We start from the raw sequence: 12,644 nt of genomic DNA on the forward strand, positions 1-12,644 counted from the left end.
TTCCCATCCTTTGCTGCTAATATATGATCTCGACCTGGGTCGTGCCTGATTGGCTGTGTTGCATTGGGCTATTATGATTGGCTGAGGAGATGTAATCCCTGCAACCAATGATCTAGAGAACATCGGCTAGGCAAGGGATGAACGGAATACAGGAATAGGATACCTGTAAGGGTGCTAATAGAAGGTGGATTGCAAGGCATGATGCCACTGTAAGAGCCTTCTATAGAGCCCTAGCTAGCCAGCCTACTCTAGAAGTCCAGAAGGAACATCTAGTGGATAAGGCATCTAGCCTACGGGCTGACCTAGCTGTAACCCTTGGAACCTCTCTAGAAGGTCTCCCTAAGGCTTCTATAACCCCTACCTACCTTCTCTACCTTTTCTTATTTCTATTTTTTATTTTTTCCTATTTCTTATTACCTTCTTTTCCTACCCTATAGCTTATTTTCTTACTCTTTTTACCTTATAGCTATCCCTCTTTTTCCTCCTTTTCCTATAGGCCTCTTATCATCTCTCTTTTCTATCTTTCCTTATATCTCTCTTTTCTATCTTTCCTTATATCTCTCTTTTCTATCTTTCCTTATATCTGTAGACCTCTCCACTCACTCTTACTTGCTAGTCTGTAGCTAGAGCAAAGCAACTGGGCAAAGATAGCTTAGATAGTGAATACTAACCCTATCCTAACCCTAACCCTAAAATGAGAAGGCGCATAGGCTAAATATTTTTTATATTCCGACTTAGACCCAAATCCCTTAGAAAAACCAAAGGAGGGAGGTATACGGGCTGCAAAAAATGGTATTGGGTGCCATTACCAGTGGTAATTGGTACAGTAGGCACCCCAGACTTATCTACGGTGTAAATTCCGTCCGATCCGCAGGAGTTAAAGCCCGTAAGTTGTTAAAGGCTTAACGTGTTACGACCCCCGCGGTTACGTCACGTGTACCCCACAATTTCACTTTCCTCCTCACCAATCATGACACGGTTCATGTAAGGACGACCAACACCAGAACGCCGTCGTCCCTGGAACGCTGCGTCCCTACATACCGTCGTCCCTCACTCTACGACATTAGTATATAGAACACATTCATTAGCACTTTCATAGATCTTAGCTCACCAGCTATCAATAAGACTTCTTTACATCAATAAGCCTAACACGCATTACTTGATCATTAAGAGACGTGACACTTCGCACCGCTCAGCATCACGCCCTACGTTATCTGCCAACATAAACCTAGAACGGACTAGTTTATCCCTTGGAAACCACAACCGTCACATAATTTGCTTACGATATCGGCAAGATGAGTCATACCGTCTTCGTCGTCACGTATCCCATCTTCGGCAGGTACTCGAATGCCAAACTCTGCACCCTTAGGCTGTAAAAATTGGCCTATCGAGGCGCTATTACCCCGCCCACGACTGACCAGAAGTATGCACGGAACTTTACATCTCGAACTCTGATTGGTCATATCAAGAGCAATACCAGATAGTACCACCCACGTGCCCTGTGATAGCTCCACGTGTGTCCATATAAAATGATGTGCTTGTCCAGGAGACGATAGGATCTCGTTCTGAAAGTCTAACCCGATTCACGTGTCAGAAAAATGGTTCGCGTCCTCCTCACGGGTGGCAATGGCTTTGTTGCCAGCCACATTCTTGATGCCCTCCTGAGTAATGGACATTCCATAACGATTACGGTTCGCAGCAAGGAGAAAGGTGACCAAGTACTCGCACGATACAAAAATACTACTAAAGCCGAAATCGCCGTTTGTGTCATCCCCGACTTCACCGCACATGGAGCCTTCGATGAATGCCTTCAATCAAGCACAAGCTTGGACGTCGTCATGCATGTCGCCTCACCTTTCTATTATTCGGCGACTGACATCAAGCGAGAATTGCTGGACCCGTCCATTGTCGGCACCACATCCTTACTAACAGCGGTTTGCGACCACGCCCCATCAGTCAAAACCGTGATCCTCACCTCCTCCTTTGCTGCAATCCTGAACAGCTACAAGCCCAACACTATTCCACAGCACACGTACACCGAGTCAGACTGGAACCCGCTTACCATGGATGACGCCTTTCAAAATACATTGAACGGGTACCGGGCCAGTAAGCTCTTCACCGAGCGAGCTGCCTGGGACTTGATGGATACTCGGAAGCCCGCTTTCTCCCTCACAACAATCTGCCCAACGCTAGCGTTTGGTCCCGTCATTCAACCTCTCTCTTGTCTGGGCGAGATAAATATATCAAGTCAGCGCATCTATAACTTCATCTCGGGGGCCTACAAATCGCAGATTCCAGACACAGGCTTGTCTTTCTTCCTCTGGATCGACGTGCGGGATTTGGCTGTGGCGCACGTGAAAGCCATGGAAGCTCAGCTTACCGCGCGAGGGAACAGAAGGTACCTTTTGACAGAGGGATACTTCACCAACCAAGACATCTGTAAGATCATTGGAAGGTGGTTCCCGGAGTATCAAGATGCGCTGCCGAGCTGCGAGGGAGAGGCTGGTGGGTACCCGAAGGAGGGTGTTTATGGGTTTAACAATAGTCGGGCGACGGAGGAGTTGGGATTGAGGTACAGGACATTGGAGGAAAGTGTAGTTGATACCGTGAGATCGTTTAAGGATGTGCAGCGAGAGTTGACCCGATTGGTCAGGAACTGATGTGATGGCCTCTGCCTTTGGCAGGCAACGAGTGTGGTTTTCATTCTAACTAAAGATATAGCTTATGAGATAAAAGAGAGGGGATTTTCTTCTACTCATGGATTCCAGTTGGTAACGGGGCCCATTACGACTTTTAGACCAATCAAGGCTCTAGAAATTGACATGGATTTTCGACACTCGTAACGGGCCATAGTTGGTAATTTACGCGACGCGTCCTGTCGGGTTCTGCGCTAACCCCGGTTTCGATCAGCTTAATGATTTCTGTATATGGAATAATGCAAAATCAACTCTACACCCTGGCATTAATCAACTCTACTAGGCTTAAAGTGGGTCAGTAAAATCAACTCTAGTAGAGTTGATTTAGTCATTAGCTACTAGGATTCAAACCACGGCGGGCAGACTTAGGTAGATGATGCTTGTCGCCTGGGTGCCGCGGCGCGCGCGTAGGGTTAATGGCGAAGCCGCATTTGATGCAAATTATTGCTGGCTCTGGTGAATTATAGTATAAGTCGAGGTTCTCGAGCTTTTGAAGCGGACTTGGCCGCAACGTGACAATAGGCTCCGTGTACGTCGCGAGGCCTGTCATATTAATAAAGTTGCGAAGGCACCAAGAGGGTCGAATACCCTCTATGAAGTCACATTTAGCCAAGAACAAAGAAAGAGCTTAATCGCTGCTCCCTTCCTCCTCATTGACACAACGGAAATTACTACACGCTGTGAAGTCCAAGAGCGCGGTCTTCTACATGGTTGGCACGGGCCTTCGTGGAAGAAACGCGGCGCGTTTCGTGTTCTTGGTTTACGGGCCTAGATGGAAATGCGGCGCATTTCCAGAGGAGAAATTCGGGGTAAGAATATGGAGGTTCTGATTGGTGCAGAAGTGGAAATGCGGCGCATTTCTTGTCTACATGCTTGATTAGGGAATGAGATGCCCCTGAATTGACCGTTAAATCCTGATTAGGTTAGTATGATGACCGCGAAATTCGAACGAAGTTAGTGCGTGACCGCTAAAATCTGGTTGGCTAGATGGATTTTACGCTAAGAGCCGAAGAGGCTAGCTTAATGACCGCGAAATTCAAAAGGGTAATTTTGGCTGACCCGATCGTTTTGTTTAGCGCCTACAACATGGTGTAAGTTATAGAATGGATTCGCACACCCTGACTCACCCTGCGTTAAGGAAAGCCATTGGAACGACTACAGCACCTGTTTGAGGGTCTAGACGTTGAAGCCGGCAGCAAGGAGATTGAATTTTGGCCGCTATACACCGAGTCCAAAACGATAGCTCTTGATAATGCAAGGTCGATTGACCAAGTCCCATGCGACACAGGCAGAACCCAGCCATACTTTGCTCAACTGATTTAACTTTATCACTTCTTCCATTTACCACCCTTCACGACACTTCCTGTACAGGTCAACGGTTTATCACCCCATTTCTCGTCCGCCAGCACATGCGAGCAACCTGGAACATTCCCCATACTCATAGTCTTCCATTCTGAGGCTGTACTGGGTCCCGAACAGGTGACCGACCCAGTCTTCGCCATGGTTGATGAAGACAGACGATCTTTCGTGTATGTAGCCAGCCTTACGTAGGGCTTCTTCCTGGTTAGTCCTCAGCACCCCGAGCGCTGCTACGAAATCCCGCTCATTCGCAGAATGCTCAGTGTAGTTGACGCGCTCACAGAGAGGGGTCTCGTTTGCCTGGGCGTCCGTGCCCATCCAGTCGATGCTCGGATTCCCGAACGTGAAGACTCTCAGTCGATCCGCCATCGCTTCCCGATAGCAGCCCCCCTTCACGAATTCTTGCAACACCTGCCTCAACAAGAGGCAGCCCTGAGAGTAGGCGATCATCACGACGAAGCCGTCGGACCCCCTGTCCTGAAGCGCGACGGACAATTCACGCTTCAGAATTTTCTGGGCCGCTATGCTGCTCTGTGTCCTTTGAATGAGAGGGTTTGGTTCCCCGTTTATATTCCTCTCCCCCGCACATTCGACCAGGTCCCAGAGGAGACCGTCGCTCCTGTTGAAAACGCCTTGAATGTTCCTTCGATATGTGTCCCGCAGCTTTTCGCAGTACAACTGAAGCCAGAAGTACTCTCCACCAATCCCATTGACGAAAAGCCACTTTTCGCCGTGGTTGGTGGAGCGGCCCCACCAGCCGGGCGGGGCAGTGACCGTGAGTGTTGGTGGAATTAAATCGTCTCCATTGTAGTGATGCAATTTCTTGTACACGTACGTACGTACGTACTGTATTTTAGCCGCTGTACGTACGTACAACTTTATTGTACGTACAAATATGTACCATACAAATTTCCCCCTTCCTTTTTAGGTAATACTGGTAACTTAGCAGGCTTCTCACGGTCCTCGTCTTCTGCCATTCTGGCCTCAAACCTCTGATTCCACCTCAGTGCCAACCCCCAATATATCACCCGTCGACTGTAATACACCCTCCCACTCAAAATCTCCACTGGTGGAGGCCATCACACCATCCATCCAGACCTTCTTGCCCTGCGCATTCACAAATAACTCGAGATATGAATCTTCGAGTTCTAGCCAGTCCTTCTCCTCAAGATCCGCCCAGCGCTTTTTATGGGCGTACTTCTGATCCTTAAGGCGATCTAATACGCGGTCGTTCATAAAAATGAAGGCCTGCATGTCAGCGTGCATGGGCGTAAGGCGATTTCGAGCTTTCGTGTGTATGAAACTAATAGCAGAGAAACTTCGTTCTGAGGGCGCAAGCGTGTTCATTACCTTCACGGCTACCCTAGCCAGAATCGAGCCCTGGTTGAGGAGGCACTGCCACGCCATTGCTGGCTTGAAGCCATCATCGTATACAGCGCTGTGCTTATTAAACAAGCCGTCTGGGCCGCCTGTACGCATTCGGAAGTGTGTGAATTCGGAAAGGGCACGGTGATATTCGTCGTCGTTTTTCAGCTGTTTCTGCAAATACTCTTGTACGCGCGCAAAGACGCTAGGCGGCAGTTTCGAATTTGGACCTGTTGTATCAGGCCGGAGGGCATCGGCGATCCAATGTATATCGTACGTTTGCTTATCGAGCCGGGCTTTGAATATAGCGTCAATGTCGTCCCACGGAATATCAGGAAACTGATCAGCCTCTCCCATCTCAGACCATCTGCTTTTGATTTGCAGCCAGCGATTTATAACGTGTGCGATTCCCGCCCCATCAGCCTCGGAAGCGTGTTGAAATTCGTTCACGGGTTTTAGCACAGCGATCGCAGCCTCTAGTTTTAGCTAGAAGCTGTTGTCTTTGATGATTCGAACCGCTTCGGGTAGGAGAACGGGGCAATCTTGAGATCGCAGCTCATCCCGTACATCTTTTCGAATAGACCAGTCTCTGGCAGGGTCTCGAGAACGGAGGAGGGAGACGAAAGAATTGTACTGAGAACCCCAGCGTGCAATTATACTATTCGGAACGAGCGAGTTAGTATATCGATTTCTCAGTCACAGCTAACGATTTACCGGTACCTTCTGATCAGCGCGCGAGTTACTCCGTTCCACCTTGTGCGTTGGCACATTCTCAATCTTTGCAATTGTAATTTAGACCGTGAGAAGAACTTGAGAAGGGTGCTGACGTTATTACAGAGATCCTCAAAGAATGGAAGAAGAAGGATATCTTTAATTAGAAGCTGAAGGCCGTGAGAATCGCATAGAGAGAAGTTGATATGTGAGAGCTCTGGGAATCTCCCTAGCAAGCCGTGTACAGAGCGCATCGTGTTTTCGGTATCTTTACAGATAGAATTGATTCTGGAGAGATCACCGCCGCACAGTTGCTGCATTTCTCCCCATATCAGCTTCACCCAGTTCTCCGCTGTGTGCTGTTCGTCTCCCGTGTCAAACGTTTTCCAGTAGAAGGCTGGGCCGTCTGGTAGCTGTACCGAGATATTATCGGAAGCGTCAAATATGATGTTGAACCATTCTGAGCTGGTAATGCGTTTGAAAACCTCGTCATAGAGTTCCTGATAGAAGTCGGGAAGAATTCTCGTGATGGAGGCGCGGCTAGGAGGCTTCCAGCCAGGCTTAATGCGAGTGAAGAAATAACGCAAACGGCGGCTCTCGAAGAGGCTGAAGGGCCGACCGCCGGCGATTACAGCAGCGGCGGCATCATAGGCGTAACTGTGACTCTCGTCCTGCGAGATATGCTGAATTCCGACCTCGGTTATCTTCTTTTGTATAGCTTCTGAATATGAGGGAAGATAGCCAGCGTTATCTTGAGCTTGACGCTCTTGTCGCTGCTTGGCTTGCCATTTCTCACACGCAGCGAGATGCTCTTTCGGCCTCCCAACAGAGGTCGCTGCAAAATCCTTTTGGCAGTGACGGCATCTGTATCGCTTGCTTTTCTTGGAGTTAGAGCGGCCGAGGTCGATAAACTGTCGCCAAACGAAGGCAGCGTTAGCTTGGGTGGGCGCCATCTTTTTGGCGATACCTTCTGTCAGATATTAAGGTGAATCGTGTATATTTCTTGATTCTGTCGCAATCGAAGGACTATTGAGACCTTATATCTTCGACTGGTTCCTTCTAGGACTTGAGTCCTAGAAAGTCCTAGATGAAAGTCCTACGATCTAAGTTTAGGGCTTCAAACTTTAATCCTAAACCTTAATCCTGAAGTTGAGGGTGAACCCTCCAACATTCAACACCTTCAATCGGGAGAGAATGGCAGAGTGTGTTGAGCTGCTCAGCCAACGGAGTTTTTGTACAGCCCCCCGTATTTGTACAATATGACCCACAAATTCCCCTATTAGGAGTATTATGGATCCCATTGTACGTACATAGTACGTGTACGTACTTTTTCTTTCTGTACGTACGTACGTACAACACGGTTGTACATACTGTACAACATCACTACGCCCAAGACATGGGTTCATCCAGGAGTTTTCGTTTCCGGGCCGCAGCTCGACCACATTGCCAAGAGGATCGAGGCTAGGGAGAATCCTTGGACGGAGGCATTGGATTCCATGCTTAACATGTCGTACATCTCGCCTACGCGAACGGCCGAGCCATATGAGACGGTCGAGTGCGGACCGACATCGACGCCCAACATTGGGTGTTATCAGGAGCGCGAGGATTCCATGGCGGCATACATGAACGCATTGGCATGGTGGATTACGAAGGACAAGCACTATGCTGAGAAATCCATCCATTATATGGATGCCTGGTCTAGCACGATCCAAGGTCACAACAACAGCAACGCACCACTGCAGGCGGCCTGGTCGTCCGCTAATTGGGTACGTGCAGGTGAAATCATGCGCTCGAGCTATGAACACTGGTCCAAGAAGAGTATCAAGACGTTCTCTGACATGCTACGACACGCCTACATCCCCATCATCGAGGACGGCGCCCCGCAGAAGAATGGAAACTGGGAACTAGGTGGGTCCACTTCTTCTGTATTACTGTCACTAGCGGATCTGCTGACGCTCGTAGTGATGATTGAGTCTACCATAGGGGCTGCCGTCTTCCTTGAAGATGCAGCTCTGTACGAAAAGTCCTTGGGGTTGTTCTCCGGCCGGGTTCCCGCGTACATCTACCTGACCTCTGATGGGAAGTATCCCGTGCAAGGCCGTGGTCGGATCAATACCACCGCGGAGATTATCAAATTCTGGCACAATCAAAAAACCTTCCCAATTAGTGGCATCACGCAGGAGACCTGCCGAGATTTTGCCCACACCAGCTTTGGCATCTCATCCATCTCTCACATCGCCGAGACGCTGCGTATCCAAGGTATGGACGTGTGGAGATCCACAGACGTTGGTGCGCGTGTTAAGGCGGCCCTCGAGTTACATGCTGCATTGGATTCAAAAGAGAAACCCATTCCTAAGTGGCTGTGCAATGGCACTATTCCAGACACTATGAATCCAAGTTAGTGTCTATACTATCATTGAGAATATTAACTAGCCCGCTAACTTCAGCAGTGTTAGAGCCAGCTTATAATGCACTGGCCTTTAATTTGGGTCACAGAATGCCTTTTACTAAGAACGTATTATTGAGTCAGCGTCCAGCGGGTATTAGTGGACATCCACTATTTATTGGATTCGAGACACTGACAAATGCTAAAACGCCATTTAAACTTCTTAATGCCAGCAATTAATTGAAATGACTCTCAGTCCTGGTCCAAGCTTTGACGTTTGGCGCGTCCATGTTGATTAGACCCGGAATGAGACACTTGAGTGGGTAGGAAAATTCGAAGAGTTGTACTATTTGGCACAACAAATATCTCTATTTGGCACAATAAGTCCAAAAGGGGTTTAGCGCCGCCTGCAATAACATTCTTCCGGATGATTTTCAATTTCCAAGGATCAACTTCGCGATAACCTCAATAACGCGATTTTACACATTATTCATCAACACCAAGCAGCTTATGCCTATACAGCTAGAGCCCCTTTCGCGATAGCTTCATCAAAGCCGCCTGCCCAACTGACCGACCGACCGACCGACCGCAAAGCCGAGCCCGACAAATCCTCTCGCAAGACGAGGTCTTGCTACGATCTTCATCACGATCATCACAAGGTTCGGGTTTTGGTGGCAATACAGCGTCACAGGGAACCGTCAGTCGATCTGGCGGCAGGGGTGTTGCAGCCACGGTGGCCTCAACACCAAAGGAGCTGCGATTTATCAGCCGGCAATTTAGATCAATTAAATAGACCGACTTTTTGACTTTTCAGCCTTTATTTTCGATTATCATAACTCTTTGATTTATATGCTAATTTGTATGTGTAGAAGGGAAAAAGTCGAATTTCCCTCAAAGTTTGAAGAGAATTTTGCAGTCACGTGGCCTTGTTGTGCCAAATAGTGCAACTCAATTCGAAAATCAGCCTCGGCTGGCTTGGGGTAGTCCAGATAGTTATGCCGAGGCATGTTTCCTCAATAGGAAAAGCCCGCCGCTGAGGTTGGAAGCCTTGGAATACTGTTTATATATGCAAGCTTACAATTCATTAAATATACCTTAACCTAACTGTTGTAAAACTCTTGCTGTCTCCAAAACCACCTCCAAAATGCCCCCTGCCATTCACCAAGTCCCCTTCGCAGACCCCCCGTGGCTTAGAGGCGCCCCGTCGCCGTACTTCAACGCGTCGCATCGCAGATTCCAGGCTGCTTGTCGCCAATTCGTCGATGAGAACCTCAACAAGAATGCCCTGGACTGGGAAACAGCAGAGGAGGTACTATCTAACTTATTCGAGGTCTTTGCAAAGGGTAACTTTATCCTGCCGTCTTTGCCAGCGCCTTTACCTGTAGAATGGCTTCGAAAGCTAGGCATAACTCACATACCCGGCTAGGTACCTGTGGAGGAATGGGACACTTTGCATACGATGATATATGCAGATGAGGTATGGCACCACACGGGTGCATTATCAATCGCGATTCTGACTGTATTGAACACTAGATGAGCCGCTCCGGCCTTGCTGGACCACCTGGCTCCATCACCACTGGCGTTGCTTTTGGTATCCCCCCTCTGTTGCATTATGCAGAGCCTCAGCTACAAGAAAGATTTCTCCCAGATCTCTTAGTCGGGCGAAAGAGAATCTGTATTGCTATTACGGAGCCAGAGTGGGTTCAAGATATCACTCAATGAGAGCTTTACTGATCTCATCTCTAGTGCTGGCTCTGACGTCGCCAACATCACCACGACGGCTACTCTGAGTGGCAACGAATATATCATTAACGGGACCAAAAAGTGAATTACCAATGGAATGATGGCAGACTATGCTAGCATGGCAGTCCGAACTGGTGGGGAAAACTCTAGAGGAAAAGGCATTTCTTTAATCTTAGTCCCGCTCAAGGACCATCCTGGCGTGATAAGGAGACGACTTAAAGTTACGGGGCAGATTGTAGCTGGAACTTCCTTTATCGAACTTGATGATATAAGAGTCCCACGGGAAAACCTAATCGGGCGTGAGAACGAGGGAATGAAGTACATCATACACAACTTTAACCACGAGCGTATGTTCATCTCTGTTGGTGTCACCCGTCAGGCTCGAGTTGCCCTGAGCAGCGCCTTCGCATATTGTCTTCAGCGTAAGGCATTCAATAAGGTGGGTTCAGAAGATGGAGTGGATGTGATTCACAGCTGACTTTGTCAAGACTCTCATGGAACAACCCGTGGTACGTCACCGACTGGCTAAATGTGGTGCAATCCTGGAAGCGCAATGGTCCTGGGTAGAATCATTCGCATACCAGCTCTCCAAGATGCCCAAGGAAACAGCAGACCAAGAACTCGGTGGTCTGACCGCTCTGTGCAAAGCCAACGCTGGCATTGTTCTTGACGAGTGTGCGAGATGCGCTGTTCTATTGTTCGGCGGCAACGGTTATATGCATACGAGCAAGGGCGAGATTGCCGAGAGTAAGCTATTCAGCAGATACTTTTATACCGAGACAGAGAGCTGATACGACGATATAGAGATTTATCGAGAAGTTCCTGGGGCCAGGATTCCTGGTGGAAGCGAGGATGTTCTGTTGGACTTGGCGATTAGGCAACTAACTAAGCAGTTCCGTGCACAACTGGCCAAGGAGACAACCCAAGCCAAGATTTAAACCTGCTCTCCATAATCGGGTTATGAACCCCTTCTGTTTATAGATACTAAAGTAGAAGGATCTCGCTCTTGCGTTGGATATTTTTATTAAAGAAAATGTTACACAACCTTGCATATTAAGTATCCCATTAAGAGAGAGGTAGATACTACAAATGAGGTCCAGAATATAAACAAAAGAGATTATAAATCGTCCGGAGCATGGCTGCTCCGCCTGGCAATTCGGCCCGAACCGTGCCAGCTATCCATAAGTAGCCGGATCAAACTAAGCCCAGCGCCAGTGGATGGTATGGCAGGAAGTATCTATTTAGTGGCCAGAACTCAATGGCTCCGGAACCATCAGATAACACACCATCACAATCTACCAAGACTACAACGAGAATGGCACTGCAAAACAGCATCTGGCCTCTTGACTTACCCGCTCCCAAGGGGATCAAGACCTGGCTTGCCACTCTCTTTGCCACAGTGGGTGCAAAAGAACCTGACTCGGGGGCTAAACTTGCTAACTTGTATACCTCGGATGTCGTTGTCTATGGTCTGCACGGAAAGTCCGAAGGAACTGAAGGTTTGCCATGCCTATAGAACTCAGATGGATATTTAGCTTACAAGTAAAGCTATCATCAAAAGCCGACAAACAGCATGGGATTACGTCGAGAGTCGTAATCATAAGGTACTCAGAGTCTACACTGCCAGCAGCAACTATAGCGATGTACTCCAGGTGGGAAAGCTTACTATGGGCTTCAAAAATTGCAACTCGGCTACGGCAGAGTTTATTGCACGTATTTTATTTGAAGAGGCCAGTGAGAATAACCCGAAAGCGTCTCTGTACCAGGTCTGGGGTGTACGTGATTTATTTCCCGTCTTTTCAAGGTACTGTGCTGACACTTGGGTAATATGATAGTGCTCCTTGGGCCAAGGCAATGACGACGATGTGATATGAGTAAACAGGTTGTGCAACCAAGACGCAAAGACCACAATTGGAGTTTCACTAAATAAGTCACATAGAGCTTCTAGAATCACAAAGACTTTTATCCTAAGACTTTGACACTGAAAGTGGCATCGGCAGAGAAGGGGTCAAGTATGCTTTGGAAGCATTTACTAAGACCAAGACCGTTATGGTCAACCTCACTTATTAGCTTAAGAATCTAAGCTATTGCCCTGCTACAGTTTTGTAGAGCGCTGTGGATTTACAGCAAAGTCCTTTGCGTTATAGTGTTGTTTATATTGCGCAGTAGTGCTGGGTGAAAAAAAAATTTTTTTTGTAAAACTTGATTGTTAATTATTGAGATGAGAGTTCTTCTCGGGTTTATATCTCTAGATGATTTCATCTAGGACTTTGAACTCTAAATCTAGGACTTTCAGTCTAACAGTCTAAACCCTGAAAGGAAGGGGGATTCCCGGAATTTCCAACACATTGTCGAGCGGGGCTTTGAAGGGGATCGTGAACGTT

At 48.0% G+C, this 12,644-nt stretch overlaps 5 protein-coding genes across 5 annotated transcripts; 4 read left to right on the forward strand and 1 right to left on the reverse strand.

Annotated features, from left to right (window-relative positions):
- Nucleotides 1-1,572: 1,572 nt before the first annotated feature.
- BKA55DRAFT_582700 (uncharacterized protein) lies at nt 1,573-3,006 on the forward strand. Its single transcript, XM_046194139.1, has one exon. It carries the CDS (start codon nt 1,599-1,601, stop codon nt 2,658-2,660), a length of 1,062 nt encoding a protein of 353 aa, XP_046043513.1. The 5' UTR covers nt 1,573-1,598; the 3' UTR covers nt 2,661-3,006.
- An 887-nt stretch (nt 3,007-3,893) lies between these two features.
- Nucleotides 3,894-4,826, reverse strand: BKA55DRAFT_582701 (uncharacterized protein). Its single transcript, XM_046194140.1, has one exon. The coding sequence runs from the start codon at nt 4,503-4,505 to the stop codon at nt 4,080-4,082; it is 426 nt and encodes a 141-aa protein (XP_046043514.1). The 5' UTR covers nt 4,506-4,826; the 3' UTR covers nt 3,894-4,079.
- Nucleotides 4,827-7,519: 2,693 nt separating this feature from the next.
- BKA55DRAFT_715073 (uncharacterized protein) lies at nt 7,520-8,757 on the forward strand (the record flags this gene model as incomplete). Its single annotated transcript, XM_046200871.1, has 3 exons — nt 7,520-8,039; nt 8,094-8,528; nt 8,582-8,757. Coding segments are annotated over 3 exons (1,131 nt in total), but the record flags the coding sequence as incomplete, so codon positions are not given.
- Nucleotides 8,758-9,661: 904 nt separating this feature from the next.
- BKA55DRAFT_667571 (long-chain specific acyl-CoA dehydrogenase) lies at nt 9,662-11,374 on the forward strand (the record flags this gene model as incomplete). Its single annotated transcript, XM_046197844.1, has 7 exons — nt 9,662-9,898; nt 9,944-9,994; nt 10,051-10,214; nt 10,264-10,341; nt 10,378-10,699; nt 10,749-11,007; nt 11,065-11,374. The coding sequence occupies 7 exons, from the start codon at nt 9,662-9,664 to the stop codon at nt 11,196-11,198; spliced, it is 1,245 nt and encodes a 414-aa protein (XP_046043516.1). The 3' UTR covers nt 11,199-11,374.
- A 144-nt stretch (nt 11,375-11,518) lies between these two features.
- BKA55DRAFT_696327 (uncharacterized protein) lies at nt 11,519-12,134 on the forward strand (the record flags this gene model as incomplete). The annotated part of the gene is made up of 3 exons (XM_046200248.1): nt 11,519-11,759; nt 11,809-12,035; nt 12,096-12,134. 3 exons carry the CDS (start codon nt 11,519-11,521, stop codon nt 12,132-12,134), a joined length of 507 nt encoding a protein of 168 aa, XP_046043517.1.
- Nucleotides 12,135-12,644: the final 510 nt, after the last annotated feature.

Source organism: Fusarium redolens (genome assembly GCF_020744475.1).
Source record: "Fusarium redolens strain MPI-CAGE-AT-0023 chromosome Unknown BKA55scaffold_21, whole genome shotgun sequence".
Classification (NCBI taxonomy): Eukaryota; Fungi; Ascomycota; class Sordariomycetes; order Hypocreales; family Nectriaceae; genus Fusarium; species Fusarium redolens.

Bases quoted from the DNA above. Each gene is read 5' to 3' on its own strand.
- BKA55DRAFT_582701 (XM_046194140.1), bottom strand. From the start codon at position 4,505: ATGATCGCCTACTCTCAGGGCTGCCTCTTGTTGAGGCAGGTGTTGCAA.
- BKA55DRAFT_582700 (XM_046194139.1), top strand. From the start codon at position 1,599: ATGGTTCGCGTCCTCCTCACGGGTGGCAATGGCTTTGTTGCCAGCCAC.